This window comes from Pleuronectes platessa, chromosome 1 (assembly GCF_947347685.1).
Source record: "Pleuronectes platessa chromosome 1, fPlePla1.1, whole genome shotgun sequence".
Classification (NCBI taxonomy): Eukaryota; Metazoa; Chordata; class Actinopteri; order Pleuronectiformes; family Pleuronectidae; genus Pleuronectes; species Pleuronectes platessa.
Window position 1 is genome coordinate 19,809,236 of NC_070626.1, and position 17,740 is coordinate 19,826,975.

At 39.8% G+C, this 17,740-nt stretch overlaps 1 protein-coding gene across 1 annotated transcript in view; it reads left to right on the top strand.

The window, feature by feature from the left end:
- tead1b (TEA domain family member 1b) overlaps positions 1–16,977 on the top strand; it is a 31,255-nt gene extending 14,278 nt beyond the window's left edge. Inside the window, exons 2-13 of the mRNA XM_053420005.1 lie at positions 1,750–1,814; positions 3,534–3,596; positions 3,687–3,749; positions 5,865–5,876; positions 6,870–7,001; positions 7,306–7,352; positions 7,441–7,502; positions 8,664–8,788; positions 9,889–10,062; positions 11,871–12,011; positions 12,121–12,273; positions 13,874–16,977. Of these exons, the coding sequence (XP_053275980.1) occupies positions 1,750–1,814; positions 3,534–3,596; positions 3,687–3,749; positions 5,865–5,876; positions 6,870–7,001; positions 7,306–7,352; positions 7,441–7,502; positions 8,664–8,788; positions 9,889–10,062; positions 11,871–12,011; positions 12,121–12,273; positions 13,874–13,987 (1,151 nt within the window). The 3' untranslated portion in view covers positions 13,988–16,977. The remainder of the gene's footprint in view (positions 1–1,749; positions 1,815–3,533; positions 3,597–3,686; positions 3,750–5,864; positions 5,877–6,869; positions 7,002–7,305; positions 7,353–7,440; positions 7,503–8,663; positions 8,789–9,888; positions 10,063–11,870; positions 12,012–12,120; positions 12,274–13,873) is intronic.
- The last annotated feature ends 763 nt before the right edge of the window (positions 16,978–17,740 follow it).

A 17,740-nucleotide genomic window follows, 5' to 3' on the forward strand; every position in this document is an offset into this window, starting at 1 on the left:
TCACTCGCCAGATGTTGATGTGTATATGTCCAGTGTGGTCACATGACTTGGTTCATGTGGGTTGGCCTGGTTTAAATGTTCAGTGTGAAAAGAGCCTCGGGTCCACCTTCAAAAAACTCCAACAAATATGACGTTTTTTAGGGATTTATTATGGTAATGAAACCATTAATTTATCATAATTGGTCAATCAATCATCACTTGCAAGACATGGAATTAGCAGTTTTTAGGTTTTTGATGAAAGCTAGCTATACCTTGCTAGCATGAGTAGAACATAAGATCGCTGGTGCCACACAAGATGATGCTTAAGGGCGATTACCTCCACCAGGGAGTTGATGTTATTCTGTCTATTTGTCTGTTAGTAGTATTATGCAAAAACTACTGGTCCGACTTTATTGAAACTTGGATCATGGGTCTTGAAAATAAAATCATATGATATTGAAAAATCCACGAGGGTGTATAATGTCGTGAGGCTTAAAGGTGACTGTTGGCTCTTGGCTGAGTTATGCGCTATACCGAGTACCGTTCTAGTTACATTTCCTTTGTTCTCTTTTCTATGGATCCATCAAAGGTGTCTGTTTCTGTTCTCCATCACATTCTTTGATCCCTGTTGTGCCTCCATTGATAGAAGATGCCTTTTGTTCTGATTACCTGAGATACAGCTTATTAGCACATGTGCAACACGTTGTGGTCCCATTGTGTCTTAATAATAAAGTAAGATCATTAATTGATAATGAAGTGAACGTAGAAAAATGTGTCATTATGTTGAGGGTTTGGTCCGTTTCATAGAGGAGCAGCAGGATCCATGGCATTGGTGGACTACAGCTGGACACATAATTAGAGAGCCTCCTTACCTATAATTTGTGTAATAGTTTTGGTTGTCGGCATGTTATTACCATATGAAAGGGCTAAGCTGGGGTCATGTGCATTGCTACAGCAATAAGAGCAGAGCTGAGGGCAGAAGAATGTTTGGAGCCGTCGTTAATTGGAAATCTCTACAAAGCTATGCTTTAATTATAATTTAGTCAGAGCTGCACTGTTTTAAACCCAATATATTCAGTAGCCATTATTTTCTGTAATAGTATGAACAGCTAGGACTGTTTCCTTTCAAAGTGTCGGGCTTTGAAGAGAATGAGATTGAATTAGATTAATTTGAAAGGCTGTGCTGCTGCTGCTGCTGCTGCCAGTTTTTTTTATAATGCTAATATCACATGTTGTTTTCATAGGGAAATTAGAACTGGTTTGCTTATAAGATATACATACCTTCTGTTTTGTACGGTTGCACACGCTATAGGTGCTTTGTCTAAATAAATCCATGACCACTACCTAAAAAATTAATTTTTTTCCTCATTCACAATTTGTATGTTCAGGGTTGTGTACCCTACATACAAAGGTATTCATTAATTTAGTTGAAGGAAATAATCTATATATGACTTTTTCTGGAGCTTATCAGCGCTGCTGAATGATCAATGCCCCTACATTTACCTAAAGTCATAAACTCAATCACCATTTTTGAGTTTTTCTTAATTAAAAAACTAAAAATCAAACCCAGAAGCAACATAAAAAAATAAGATTATGAATGTTGAGCCTAAAGAATCACAGACACTTGCACACATTATCTGGAGCACACACACACACAACTGTAAACTCCATAGTGGGTTTTTTGCAGAATGTTTTCTAAATTTCCACTCCTCCGATGGCATTTTTTTTTTTACATTTAACACATTTCCCTTTGTTTTCTTGTTTACACAGGTCGAAATGAGCTGATAGCCAGATACATCAAGCTTCGGACAGGGAAGACGAGGACTCGGAAGCAGGTACGACAAGAGAGGAGATGTCTCTATCAGATGTGAATGTGTGCAGTCTGTCGCCTTTGTTACTGCAGGAGAACAACAAAGATAGACAGAGAGCAACACAATACTAAGCTGTCCAGGGCGCGTCTGAAGCTGACAGAAATCAGAAATCCCTGGATTATTACATTTCCGAAATATGCATAGATATGACATGTAGCTTTTACTAGGTTTGTGCAGTTTTCCCTTTAAAAAGCTTTCATACAGTTTATCAACCTTTTTACCTGAAATGCAACCTGCCGATATCTACAGTAAAGCAGGTCCTGTACATACAAGTCTAAGATCAGTGCTGTTATGTGAAGAGAGAGGAGCCTGACACTGCAAGTATTCCTCTGTGACTACATCACAGAGGTCATGCACTTTGCAGTAAGAGAGGCCTTTATTAACAGGAAGGTCGAAGCCTTAATGGATTGGTACCATCTCTGATCAAAGAGTATGGGCAGTGAGTGCATCCTGCTTTCTGCAACACACTGGATCACGCTTCTCCTTCTAAAGAGATGAGCTCGGATTCAGATAGATAAATACATCTGTGCAGTAATACGTCATAAAATTTACGTTAATCTATCAGAATTAAGGGCTCTCGGTGTTTCTCTTATGTGTATATACTAAGAAGAATGAGAAGGATGCTAGTTCTTGTATTCAAATGACCTGGTTATGACCAGCTCCGCCAGGCTTCAGTAACAAATGAGTGATGTTCCCTCTAAACAGAAAATTCCAAGACTTGACCACTGACCTGAATAACAATGATAAACAGGCCAGCGTCTAGAATGACGTTCGATCACTGTGTGTGTGTGTGTTTGTGTGGATTGATCAGTCTGTGACTCTTCTCCACAACACACAATCAGAATGAGAGAGAAAGACAAATGAATTGATGCCCTACAGCAACACCTACACATTTGTTTCTGCTGTTTGAATGTATGTGTTATTTATGTTAATGCTGACAACAAGCAGTCCTTTTTTATCAGAGCTGAGATTAAATTAGTCCGCAACCTTTTTGATGATTGAATCATCATTTAAATAATTTTATAAGATATCTTTTCAAAACAATTCCCCAGTCATAGTCTCTAAAATTCTGATTTGTCCTTGTCCACTGAGTGTTCTATGATTCTAAAATCAAAACCTTTGGATTTTTTAATGTTGCTTGGAGAAAACAAACTCTTTTAATAGTTCAGTTTCGGCTTTAGAAAACGTCTTACTTTGGGATTTTCTTACAATTTCCTTTTAATCTACAATTTTTTATAATATTAACAAATATTTTCTAAAAAAACTTCTTGAATTATTTTTGCTTAAATTTTTATACAATGCTGATCATAATAACCAGAGAACATGAAATCATTTTGAACTGTGGGAACGCCAGCGGTGAACTTGGCTGGGGAAATGCCTCGTTCGGCTCCCGAAAGAATACAAGACGAGCCGATTCTCATTCAGCACACAGCAGATCACATCTGTATTTCTTAATGTGAGCTAAAGGGGCCTGCATCCTCCTTAATCAGTTCACTTAAGTAACGACAACACACAGCATAATGCTTTCCTTGCTGTTAGCTTGGTGTGTGGTGTGGACATGCTTCTGTTACCCACCTTATCTCCCTCAAGTGTTTCTAAACAAAGACCTGTGTATTCCACTTTGTACTTTCCTTTTGTTTTTGCCTGTTTTTTTTATACCCCCTCTTCTCTGTTTTAATGGAGGTGTCTAGTCACATACAGGTCTTAGCGAGAAAGAAAGTTCGAGAAATCCACGCTGCCATTAAGGTACGTCTGGCTTTCCCCAGTTGTAGGGGGCTTTTCATTGCCATGGTTACAGGCTCTTCCTTTGTTTTCCTCCCCTCCCCTACCCCGCAGGTGTCTAGTCACATTCAGGTTCTTGCCAGAAGGAAATCTCGTGAGTTTCATTCCAAGCTGAAGGTATGCGCTTTTCTGCTTTTGGGCTTGTCGGTTGCCGTGCGTCTTAACTTCCTGTTTCCTGTGGTGACAGAGTGAATGCCTGGTGCTCTGATTTACCCCCCTAAACCCTAATCCTCTGCTGACTGTGTCCATCTCACATTTTTTAACCCCCTCCACCCTCTCGCTCCATCTCTCACTCCTTCTGTCTACGTGACTTTATCTCTTTTATTCACTTTTCTGTATGGGCCCTTTGCTTTAAGCGTGGCTGCTAATCATTTCAACGACTATGCTGTGAAAATAGTGACATAGACAGAATAGAGAGTTCTCTCCGGTGATTATAATTAATCTAATACATAAATAGTTAGCAATCTAAATAAAAATTGTACTGGTAGTTAGATTTTCCATTATACAACAAACTGACCGCGGCTGGATTTTCATTTTTTTAAAGCCATTACAGATATTAACAGTTAAAAAATATAGTTAAAGGTCAGGGCGACTCATCGTCTGGAGATTATGAAATTTTGTATCACATTAAAAATTTATTGAGCGATCTCAAACTAAGCAGTGGACAGATTGACAGTAGATACAGCTGGGGGGGGGGGGGGGGGGGGGGGGGGGGTCTGTGTTAAATAGGAAAAAAGGTGATTACTTTTCCATCTCCTTTGACAAAGTAACCCAACTTTTTAATGCCCTCTCTGCTTTCTTGTTCTCCCTTCAGTCTGTTAATAACTCCGACCCTCACAATGCCATGGCTGTTTGTCGCTTTGCTTCCTCCTGGTTCAGATGTCGTCAGTTCGGAGCGTTCCTGTCAGTTATTACAGCAACAGTGACGTCTGTAAAAAGTTTTTCAGAAAGGCTTATTAAATGGAAATCACTGTGAATAATGAACTCTTGAATAACTCTGATTTGTATTTCAAGATATTCTATGAAGTAATGTTTAGACATGAAAGATACTTCACCCATGTGCCCTGCTCATGTCTTCTCATCTCGGGAAGCCTGCTATACATTTTGCATTTTGACTTTCACACTTCAACTCAAATTAATGAGGCCTCATTAATCTCTGTGTGTGTATGTTTGTCCTAGGCTACCTTTGGGGACATTTCAGACTTAAAGACCAGTTATTTGGGGATTGCTCATACAAAAGGGGACAAAGCTTCAGAATAAAAACCTCAGTTGGGAAAATTATAATTTTTTACAGTGGTTAAGGGTTTGGGTGAGGCAAGTAGTGGTTAAGGGTTAGCGTAATTCTGCTGGAAATGAATGCAAGTGTATGTAATGTCCCCAAAAGTGATCTATGACTGGGTGTGTGGGTGGGTGTGCTCTTGTACAGCTATCTTTGTGAGGACCCGTTTGAGTCTACAACATACGGAGTGAGGACATTTTGGGAAACCGAGGACCTTTTTGGCCAGTCCTCATTTTGAGATCCCCCCTTTGATGGACTGTTTGGGGGTTAAGACTTGGTTTTTGGGTTAGGGTTAGGCATTTAGTTTGGATGGTTAGGGTTAGTGTAAGGGGCTGGGAATGCATTATGCCAATGAGTGTCCTCACTAAGATAGAAGTACAAACATGTGTGTGTGTGTGTGTTAATGTGTGTGTTAGTGTGTGTGTGTGTGATTGTGTTGAGACAGAGTCACACAGGCTGCTAGCCACATGAATGCCTGGTCTTTCAGGGGCACAGGCGGCAGTCTGAAGAAAAACAGACAGCTTTTGTATGAATCCCTGTCTTTTCTCATTTAAAGCAAATTAGAGTTCAGTGGCAAAGAGAAGTACAAGAAGTGTGCCCCTCATTTCAGGGGGCATCAATGAAAACCTGCTGTTTCTGGCCCTGTCAATGGCATTTTAGTGAATTGACAGTCATTATGTTACTGCTCTGTTGTTCTGTCTGGAGCGAAGACCCCTGATCAGATTGTGAAATTTATAAAGGACAAGACATTTGCCACAGAAACCAAGAATGATTTGTAAATACAAATGTCATAATCCTTTGTCATGACATGTTCTTTTCCCATTTGTTAGTTGTACTGTGAAAAGACGCCTGGACACTCAAATTAAAATAGTTTTTTACCGATAAAAGCATTTTTGAAATTTTTTGAATTACGCTACAGAATGAACACTAAAGCCCTGTTTGTTTGCGTTTAGGTTACATCCATGGTAAGTAGTCACTTCCTTCATTTGTTGTCCTGTAGCTGCTCGTCATGTGTTTGTGCTCATAGTGACACAATAGCTGCTGCCCAGTTTTTTCCCAGTGTATTGGCGTCTGTTTTTCATCATACTATTGTTATAGTGCAGCTTAACTCTGCTCTGCCAGCATGCTCACCTTCAGCTTCTGTCACCAGTAAGAATGCATGTGTTTACTGGTGTGTGTGTGTGTGTGTGTGTGTGTGTATGTGTCTGTGTGTGTGAGTGTGTTTGTGTGTGTGTGTGTGTGTGTGTGTGTGTGTGTTTGCACTCTGCTGCAGCTTTTAGTTTTTTTGCAAGTTCAGCTCGACATGAAATAACTATATTAATGCACATTAAAGCTAGGCTTGTTAAATTTGGAAGAGCTAAATACAAAAGACACCTGCACATCTCGTAGCAACCCGACCTTTAACAAGTGACTACGTCCCAGTGCACTTCTACAGGATTTCTTTGGTTCTTCTTAAATTACTATCCTCTTAATTTAGCATGTCGAATTTTAATGGATTTGTATACAGCCGGCTAATTAAATCAATAATAATTAAAAAACCTAACCGGACCTGCAGTAAGACTCTCAAAGTGTCATAAGTGTCCTTCGGTGTTGCAGGAAAAATTCCTTACGATGTTTTGACAAACAGATAAATGCAGTCTTGATAGTACGGCTGCTGAACTAGTGTTTTTAAAGTATTTTAGAAGTAGATCAACAAGCAAACTGTCATTTAAGTGCATACCATGGCTCAGTATTTATATCGGAAGTCAATGGTATTTGTTTGACACATTCCATAAAAAAAAAAGCCTATACTTAAATAGCAATGCTGATTCATCTTCTTTTTAACCTGCTTGCTGTTTGCTGTTGTGAGAGAGGTCAGTGGTGCTTTCAGTGTGTTGTTTAGTCGGGTTGTTGCTGCCTCTGCACCCCCCCCCCCCCTCTCTGTGTGGCTGCTAAGCCTTTTGTGACTGCTGTTAAAGGACCAAGCCGTGAAGGACAAAGCCCTCCAGAGCATGGCCTCCATGTCCTCGGCTCAGATCGTCTCTGCCACGGCGATTCACAACAAGCTCGGCCTGCCAGGCATCCCGCGCCCAGCCTTTCCCGGAGCAGGGGTAAGAGCCTCGTCGGCTGCAGCGCCCACCACTCCACCCCCGCTTTTGATCCTCCTGAGGCCAGCTTCACCCCCGGCAGCCACGGGGCCAAACACACCGACACCCAGGCCAAATCACATTACACACTGCATCTTATTTGTGCCTATCAGATAAGCAGATGATCAAAAGAAGTGGTAGTCAAGATAACTACATCCACTGAACAAGGAGCTAAAAGCCAGTTTGATCTTGTAGCTCACAGCTGCTCACAATTGGATGTTGTTTGTAATTTGTACTTTGTTATCTATTTATACATCTTATTCTCTAGTTATGGCAGGGTATGATATCGACCGGCCAGCCGGGATCGTCACAAGAGTAAGTATGACACGTTGACCTCGGAGTAGAATACTGCAGCCTACAATTCTTTTTTTTTTTACATCTTGTTTCTCTTTCTCTGCTCCAGTATTAAGCCTTTCACCCAGCAAGCCTACTCCACGCAGCCAGCAGTCACAACAGCCATTTCAAGTAAGAATTTATTTAATTTAAAAACGTTCAAGGAAAAATTATCCAAAATGAACCTCTCTTTGTCGCTTTGTCTTTTCCCTGCTTGATTGGAAGCAGTTCGGAACCTCTTTGGTTGTCACTTTTTGCTCAATCAGGATTTGAGGATCTGGTTTGAGACTAAAAATCTAATCAGATTCAGCCAATCCATATTATGTATATATGCTGTATATATATAACATTTTTTACATTACTTTCTATAACCTTTTTAAGGTTTATTTTTTCTTGTAAGGTTTTCATCAGTGAATGTTGCACAAACATTATCACAAGAAAGAAATCAACAAAATGTCCTGTTATGCAACATTTGTTCTAATTCTTTTTTTTGCCATTTGAAACTTGCTTATTAAATTGCATACCTCAACCAAGGCCCAACCGTCCCATTATGAAACCACTTAAATTCAATAGAACCAGATTTTTATTTGGATCTTCACTGATTTGAGCCTGATTTTCTTAATATTAATATTCATGTTTATTCTCTGGGAAATCGACATAAATGGTAAAATGGCCTGATCATTCAACCTTCCTTTGTGATCCCACTCCATCATTTAATGGATTCCTTGGCCCATGTTCCTTCCCCTCACCATGTTTGGAGGAAATCCAGGAATGTTATTGTGTAATCTTAACAAACATACAAAGCAACCCACCAACGGACCGGGGTGAAAACATAACCTCCTTGGTAGAGAAAAACATCTGTTGCCTGTGGATACAGAACTCCTGGAGATGCTGGAGACTTCGTGCTATGATGTAATATTATCATAAACATGACAAGGTTGTTGGGTTTAAACTTTTTGGATAATCAATGTTTTGCCCCAGTGTTTTGACACTTTCTGCATTGAACTTGGCACAAACAACAGAAGTAACATTTTAAAAATCAGAAAGTACCGACGAATCCCACAAAGCTTCAAACAAGTAAAGATCAAATTGAGGTAAAAAGTGTTGTGTTGCTATGAGTGAAACTTAACTACTTATTTTGGTGCACTTGAACCTGACTCCCAGCAGATGTTCCTAATTAAACTGTACTAATCTAATCTAATAGGACAAAGGATTTATTTATTCTAAAATGACCCAATTCCTGCTGTAAAACAATCCAGTGAGAGGATGAACCTTACTCTGGTTTTACTTCAGGTTACGAGTCCACGGCAGCTCCAGCTCCCACCGCACCAGCATGGCAGGGCCGCTCCATCGGCACATCTAAACTCCGACAGGTGGAGTTCTCCGCTTTCCTAGAGCAGCAGAGAGACCCAGACTCAGTGAGTACAGCATCAAACCACAGCATGAAATCTATCTTGTGGTGTTGATTCACACCTCTTATCGTCCAGGCCGTTCCTCTGTGAATACATTGGGACAATTTCCCAGGCAGACGGGTCAGCCGAGACGAGGCCAAGACAAGCTGAGGAGGGTAACGTCTGGCGTGCAGAGTCGCACAGCAGGAAAACCTGCAGGAATACTGTATATTAATCAGATCCTTAAAAGATCTGCCAAAACTATATTTAAACTGCAGACTGCAGCTCAGCGGGATAATCCACAGACTCACTATGAGTTCACATATCAGCAGCTCACATTTCATACTTGCCTTAATGTTTGTCTACATTTTCCTGTGCACTCGCTCTCTTCTGGTATCGATATGTCATGACAACGGCCATTAATCTTACAGGCAGCCGTGCCCTGAAGGCCACACGCTACAGCAGCTGCTCTGTGAGCTTTTAGACTGAAGTACAGTTGCCACATGACAGTTTCATATGCTCCCAGTGAAGGCAACAAACCTCTGGAAATCAAATGTTATTCTCTGATTTGCTGCTTCTCTTTCTGCTGGTGGCAATGCATCATGGGTTTTAGGCTGAACAGAGCAGTTTTTATTCACTTTGTAAAAACATAATTCAAATATTCTCGGTTAAAAATGTTAAAAGCAAGAGATCCAACCTCAGTGTTATTTCATATTGTCAATTTAGATGATTGTTGCTTTGATACAGAAATGTTGCTTTTCATGTGAGTGAAGACTGAATTGTACTCCTCCACCATCAGCCTGAATTATTTTACCTAATTTAAAGCTCATGATTGATCTTCTTGCTTATCATAATAATATCAGACTTTAATATCCAGCATCCCATCCTTGATTAACATAAGGGGATTTTTTTTGTTTGTGAGCAGAATAATTTTGCCTTATTTTATTCTAAGGGTTTTTTCACATCATCAGAGTATATTGTTACCAATCTAACTCCGGCTATAGGTGGTAGTAAGTTGCTATAATATGTTTTTATATTTATTTAGCTTTTCTAAATGACAATAATACAACTTGAAATACATATTTTAGTATTTGGTTCTAATGTAATTTATTTGTTTCCTTTTCCAGTACAACAAGCACCTATTTGTACATATCGGCCAGACAAACCACTCCTACAGCGACGCCCTGCTGGAGTCGGTGGACATCCGTCAGATTTATGATAAATTCCCTGAAAAGAAAGGCGGACTGAAGGACCTGTATGCGAAAGGTCCACAGAACTCCTTCTTTCTTATAAAATTCTGGGTGAGTGTTATCTGTCATGGATTCGCCAAAGCAATATACAATATGTCAGCATTGCAGATTCATTCCTTGATATCATTAGTAATGTTTTGCACATTGTGGGATGTTTGACGGCAGAATCCTGTTGAGGGTTCACCTTTAGTTACTGGGTGTTATCACTCTACACAGTCATGACTGCTCTCTTAATGTTTGCAGAATGCACCCTGCTATATTTGGACTTGCATAGCAGGAGAGTTTTTGATCAAAGCACTCACTAATTCAGTGTAATATCTCCAAACAATGGAGTGACCTAGTTGCACTCCTAATGGCTGTTTAAACATTGCATGTATTTCCTCCTTGATGCAAAATGCTAACTAGCGGCAGCCAACAAAGTAGAGACCGCATGCACTTGGACCAAGTCCCTTCAAATTCCTTTTGAAGTGAGCGACCAATCTAAATTTCAAATGAAAGACAGAATCTGCACAATAATGAACGTATAACTGCTTTGCTTAATGAAGGAGGAGAATGTTGTAGGAGGACGTCTCCTCTCTTTGTGTCCATAATGAACAGGATGTTCAGGGCATAGAAAGGCTGCCCTCTGGGAGCAGACCGGTTCAACATTATAAATCAGTCTTTTAATGTAACTTCATTTAATCCTGCTTACAATCTTGTTTCCAATATGGACGCATTAACATACTGATTCAGATGCTGCCTGAGATCTTCTAATTTGATTTTCCATCTCGACAGCGCTTTGATCAGAAGTTCTTAATGCTGAGTTTGATACATTTTACGGTTACGATGTTAAATCCAAAGTCTGACTTCCTCTGAAAGTGCAGATATGTACTGTCCCCAGATCAATACTAAGCTATGTACTCTGTCTTCATGTTTCTACACTGAGTATAAAACAAATCCAGACACTTGTGTATGTGGATACAAGTGTTTTAAACTAATTGTAATGCCTTTGTTGTGAGTCTTTACAAGGCCAGTGTCAGCTAAGCTGCTCTCAAAGCTTCTATAATCAATACTTTTATGAGAAGGACAATGTGAAAAGACGATGGTGTGTGTGTGTGTGTGTGTGTGTTTTTCATAGTGATAAATGCACAGACAGTTATCGCTTGAATCTGCAGCTTCCATCTGCTCAGTTTCAGCTCGTTTCCCTGTCTGTTCTCTGGCTTCACTGTTTTGATTCACTCACTTCTCTCAGAGCATCTTCTTCACCTGTTCAACTGTTTACAGAGAATAACCCTCTAAAAACCCACTGTAAACTGTCCACTCTGCACCAAACAGACAGTTAGCGACTCAATGTGGACCTTAGTGGAGCATTCAGCTTCTAAAGGGCCAGATATGGTTTTGATTTAACTTGAGTTTGGACGTGGGGATTCTTTGCACTGTTCGCTTTTTTGTTAGTGCTTGGATGCCTGTTGTTATGGCCACTGATTCGATTTTGCTCTTGGTTTTAGGTTTATTGACACTGCTCACAGATTTCATCTTAAAAATCATCTTACCTTCAAGGTTTAAGTGGGAACATTACATTCCAAGGGTTTGTTTTATATGAAATAATTAATTATTTGATGAAACCCGGGGACCATGAAAGTGTTTATATGTTTGGTCTTGTTAAACAAATTTATTAAAGGTGTTTACAGTCTGCCTTTGGTTAAACAGAGATTGTATTTTATACAACAATTGTATACAGATGTGCCAGGTCAGAATACACTTTTATACACTTTATTTATCTGTTTGCTGTTTTTTGTGTGTGTTTTAACCTCTAATGTGGACTTTATACAAGTAATCTTCATTGACACTTAATGTCCTTTTTCCCTTCTGCTCCTCAGGCCGACTTGAACTGCAACATTCAGGATGAAACCGGCTCTTTCTATGGCGTCTCAAGCCAGTACGAGAGCGCAGAGAACATGACCATCACATGTTCTACGAAGGTCTGCTCCTTTGGCAAGCAGGTCGTCGAGAAAGTTGAGGTACGGACTTTACATTATTTTAATCAGAGCGATGATTAAAAGTCTGTGATTGTGCACTACTACATGTACATGTTTCTGAGCGTGTGTATTTGTATCTCTTGCTCCGCAGACTGAGTACGCACGGTTTGAGAACGGGCGCTTCGTCTACAGGATAAGCCGGTCTCCCATGTGTGAATACATGATCAACTTCATCCATAAGCTAAAACATCTACCAGAGAAATACATGATGAACAGTGTGCTGGAGAACTTCACCATCTTACTGGTAATCACTCCACTGACCTGAGTGGGTGAGGTCCCTCTGCAGGACCCTCATTCTTCTTCTTCTCCCCGCCGCTGTCAGGACGTGTTGGTGGCTCCGGCTAGCTTTTTAAAAAAAAGAAAGAGGGGGTGTTCTGTGGAGATGAGTTCCTCTCACTGGTCTCACATTCCTCTCATTCCACAGAGGATGAAACGCCGTGTGTGGAGCCTCATTATCTACAGGGGGAAAGGGAGGTGGCAGGAGGAACCCCTTGTTATTAGCCATCACATGGGGTCTTAAAATGTCATTCACCACTATTGACAAAGAAAAAAGAAAGACCTAGATCCCCATGTGGAAGGGGGTGCACTCAGGATGTCAACCGGGCCCCATTTCTCAAAAGTATACAAGGCGAGGATGATTGTGAACAATACCAACACGAGATTCCTCCTAAATTAGTGTAAATTAACAAATTCTTTTGACTGACTCAGAGAAAGTCAAGAGTGTCTAAGGAACAAAAGCGGCAAGAGGAAGCAAAAAAGCTTTTGTCCAATTTTAGGTTTATACTTTGATCAACCGCTAATGCTCTAAGTGACTTTTAATATAAGGTGAGAAATGATGTTTGAAGGAATTAGCAAAAATGTATTTCATCAATTTGCTCCCTCAGTCTGCAATTTTCTGTCATCATTGTCTCCATGGATAAATTAATCCTTTACTACCAGGAATTATACAGGCAGAGAGCCAACCGCTCAGACTGAGGACTCAGCATTACACTTTGTTTCATTAATCAATGACTTCATGTTGTTTAAACCTTTATTGGAGAGAGAGAGACTCAAAGCAACGACCTATATCAGTGCTGCAAGGTCTGGTAGACAAACATATACACAAAAGTGTGTTTTGATATTCACATCAGATTCCTCTGAATCCTTTTCTTTCTAATGATTTTACAAAAATACAATATAAGTTCAAAGTTAGAAGATGTAATTGCATGTAATTCAGAGGAAGCCCACTGATATGACACAGTCTGTAAAATTGTGCCTCTTTGTCACTGACAGATCTCACAGGCAAAATTATTAATATGTAAACTGCAATGGAACTGAGGCTGAACTCTTACGAGAAGAAAGCAAAATTCTGACTTAAGTTAAAGTTTGAGCTATCAAAGGTTCAGTGTGTAAGATTAGGGTTAAGGGATCTAGTGGCAGAGATTGAATATAAAAATAATCCTAGTGATGTTTTTACTATTGTGTTTCATCTAAATTGTACAAATTGTTTCTTTACCCTTGAACTGGCCCTTTGTTTTTAAATACTTTATATTTACTTCAGAAGTGTGTCTTCTCTATGGAGGCAGCCATGTTTTTTAACAGTAGCCCAGACTGGACAAACTAAACACCTTTTGAGTTTTTATGACAACTGAAGGCTGCCACAGGCTGAGGTGAGGGATATTCAGCTGCAATATGTAACTTCACCACTAGATATCGCTAAATTCTACGCACTGAGCCTTAGGTACACCTGACCTCTGGTCCTTTTGATTTTATAGATGTTGATGGTTTTGAACAAGTCAAGTCCTTGTTCTCGCCCTGACTTCAGCCCACACTGACTCCACTCCTGACGGCCCTTTCTGTTGCAGGTGGTGACGAACAGGGACACCCAGGAGACGCTGCTCTGTATGGCGTGTGTGTTTGAGGTTTCAAACAGCGAGCACGGCGCCCAGCATCACATCTACAGACTGGTGAAGGAATGAGAAGCCCCTTCTTTTCACAGACTTACCAACCTCAAAAACAAGTGGCAGTGCCTCAACCTGAAAGTCACACCTAAAACGCTTTCTGGTCATGGTATCGGGTGAAGTCGTTCGCTATGAATTTTGTTTGAATATAAGTGTTTGTTATTTGACTGCAGCTGTGAATTGCGGTACAGTTGTTTTATGTTTAAATACGGGATGTTTAAACTATGTTGAGTTGGTCTCTGTTGGGCATAAATGTGGCCGTTCATAATGAATTTACTTGATTCATTTGGTAAATGGAAATCTGTGCGTCGTCTTCTGCTTCGTCTTGTAGACTAAGAAAAAAACGGAAAAACCCTGGATGCTGGCCTTTTCTACCAGCAGCCTCATGTGGTCTGTGTAAGATGTTTGCGTGTGTTTCGTACTTCGGTAGTTTATGATTTGTGAGCATATATACTGTAGATATACAGACATGCACCCACAGCCAATAGATTTTCCAAAGAAACAAAAGTAACACACTACATTCACAGTCTCTGAAAGAACAGACGTATATTTATCCCCACTGAAGCACTCCAAGTCAAACACTACGAGCAGAATGAATGCACTGTAAAGAAAAAATACAATACAAATGTTTTGCCTGAGTCTATTACATAAAGGAAGTCAATCTTTTCCACCTGTTATTCATCTGTTTGCTGCAAACAAGTCTTTCCTCTGCCACAACTGAGAATTTCCTCTGCAAAAATTCCTCCAAACAGACTCAACTTGTCCAAAAGCACTTTGTTCCCCTCCATGGATTCGCCTTACTGATATATCTTTCTCTTTTAGATCTGTGGTTTCTATAATCGTAACAGTGTAAGTCACTTGTAGACAGCAGACGTTGTTCAGAATCTCCTCCCCCCTTCTGAGACTGCCGCGTAATGACTCCTTCATATTCACATGTTTCTGTGGCCTACACTGATCCCGAGCCTTAAGCATCTTCTAGCTGTGTGTGAACTCCAAAACATGCCACAAATACTGTGATCTCTATACGTGGGAAGACACTTTCTAAGTTTGCATCGTGGAAGACAATTCATATTACAAACAGCCAAAGTGTAAGTGTACAGTGCCTTAGATTATATCCTGACATCACCCTTTGCTCTGTTTCAAGTCGAAAAAATGTATTTTGTGGATGAGACAGGAAAATAGGCTCACCAGTACACTCCGAAAAAAATCCAGTCTTTTGTTTATTGTTGGTCTTTCCAGAGGCAGAATACTTTTCAATTGTGAGTCCGGTTGCGGAAATTTAAGGTCCAAATCTGTTGTGATACAGGTTCTATTTTTCTCTAAACTCTGTAATATGTGTCCTAAAATCTCAGTCTTTTTCTGAGAGTGTACTTTAAACTGCCTTTCCTGTTGTAACAGACCAAAAAAAAAAACAGAGATACTGTCAATCTTCTGTCCTGTCCTGCATGGTAGCAAGGAAGTGCCTTCGGTTTGAAATTTACAGCTTCAAAAAGTCGAAACACAAACTTCAAAAATTCTAATGTTGCTAGACCAAAAAGGGAGACACAAGTGAGACCGATCACCACATTGCCTTTTGATTGTAATGTCAGCAGGGGAGAGCTGGATACTGGTAAAGTAAAGGATCTATACAGTTTATTTTCAATTGATTTCACACTCATGATGATGTATTTGAAGGAAACCTTTTTTCTTTGCTTGAGGTCAAAGACTGAGAGACCTGCTGATACAGACAGCCGCTGACTGCACGCAGGATGTCCGCTCTAGTTCACTGCAGCCCTCTGCTCCTCGCACACTTGCAGGTTCAAGTGTTTTGTTTATTTTATAAGGAAATAAAAAGGTGTTTTGGAAACTTTAAAGATTCCTCTTTCCCGCGATCACAATGTGAAAACCACAGAAAACATCCGACCTTCTTAATGTTACCTTTGACGACGCAGACACAGCTGGGATGTCAACGCTGCAGGGACCAACGAGCCGTTATTATCATATATATAATTATAATTAATTATTATCAGTAAGTCTGTAGAACAATTACCAGACAATAATTTGGATCTGTTTCAACGCGGCAAAATCTGAATTTTTGGACGAGGCCGTCAAGGTTAAACTGCGTGTCGCCGTTAAGGACTATAAATACTCCGACTCTCACTGTTTCTTACAACTTCATCATCTGATGTGTTTTAATCGAGCTCTGGATGAATGCAGACGATGTCTCTGGTGGATGCAGATAAAATCAATCATTCAGTATTTCTGCCACAGTCCCGTGGACACTGGAGTGTTAAACAGGCCTTTTCTTATGTTTACCCTGTGTATCTGTTCACATTTATTGATTATTACTTAGTGAGATGTTCTTATTGTACTTGTATACAGTTGTACTTGGTTTTGTGATGACATTGTCTGTATTTTGCAAGCCCAATAAGATGGTTAATGATGTTACTGCTGCACTGCTGGTACATTTCCACATGTCGTCCCAACACGTAGAAGAAACAGCAGGGCTGAGGCCTCCAGTGGCGTGAATGTCAGGTGGACCATCCCAAGAGGAAATGGACACAAAAAATGTCAAATAAAAAAATCTGCTAAGTTGAGGAATCATGCTACATACAAATCAGCAGTTTAGCTCTTGTGTTTTGTAATTCTGTAGGTACTGGTACCTTTCTGTTTCATGACCATTCTCCGTCGGTGACTTTGAAGTGATTCTTCACACGGCTCACATATAGTTGTCATGCACACATTTGGGTTTTGTGTGCAGACTTTTATTCTTTGTAAAAAGGGGCTTTGTACAAAACAATATCTCAGCTTTTTCTTGGTACAGATGCGTGATATCTTCTCATATCCATGACAGTAAAGTGTTGGAGCAGGAGGAGAGAAAGAAGCTCTGCTATGTTTCTGTGTTCTGCATATGGTCGTGTCTTTGCTCCGTAACATTATGATGCCTTCTTGATAATATAGTTATTTTGTAGCTTTCTAGATACTTTCTATGTATGCAAATACTGAAGTTAAATAAATTTGAAACATGTCGCGCTTTTGTTGTCACTTCAGAAAAAAACTTTAAACATAATTATTGTAAAGAAGCATTTAAGTTTCAGCGTTTTCCAACACACTGTTTTGGTTGATTCATGCTGGACGGAGGCAACATGTTAACTCACAATCTGCAAGCACCTCAGATGAACAGCAGGTAGAGCCAGTCACTTCAGTTTCTTCTGTCCATGTCCTTATTTAACACTTTTTCATGTAGACCACTGAAACACGGACCATCACCAAAGGGAGACACTGTCAAAGTATACGTCAATACATGAGATACCAGTATGTACTCTATATGTGTCTGTATGTATATATAACTGTAGTCAAAGTGTATTTGTACAAAAGCAAGAAAATGTAAACCATTAAATATCTGAGAATTCAAATATTGCTCAGCTGAAAAGAAAGCGTCACCACATTAATAATCTGAGATCAAACCTCTGGTGCGGCATTTCAATTATTTTATAATGAAAGCAATAATAGTTTAGATTAAAAAAAGTAAAAGTCCTTGCTGGAGACAATTTGAGTTACAGGTGTTTGATTCAGCCTGATATCTCAGTGATTGATCACTATCTAATAAAAGTACAAATGTTGTGCTTTATTACTGACAGCATTGTAAAAAATATAATGTCATATATAATCAATTAAGTTCCTGCACTGAAACACTGACCCTGTTTACAGGAGGAAACTGGAGCAGATTATTGAGGTCAGAAATTATCTCAAATCTACAACATTAAGTGTAAATGATTTAATGTTGTTGAC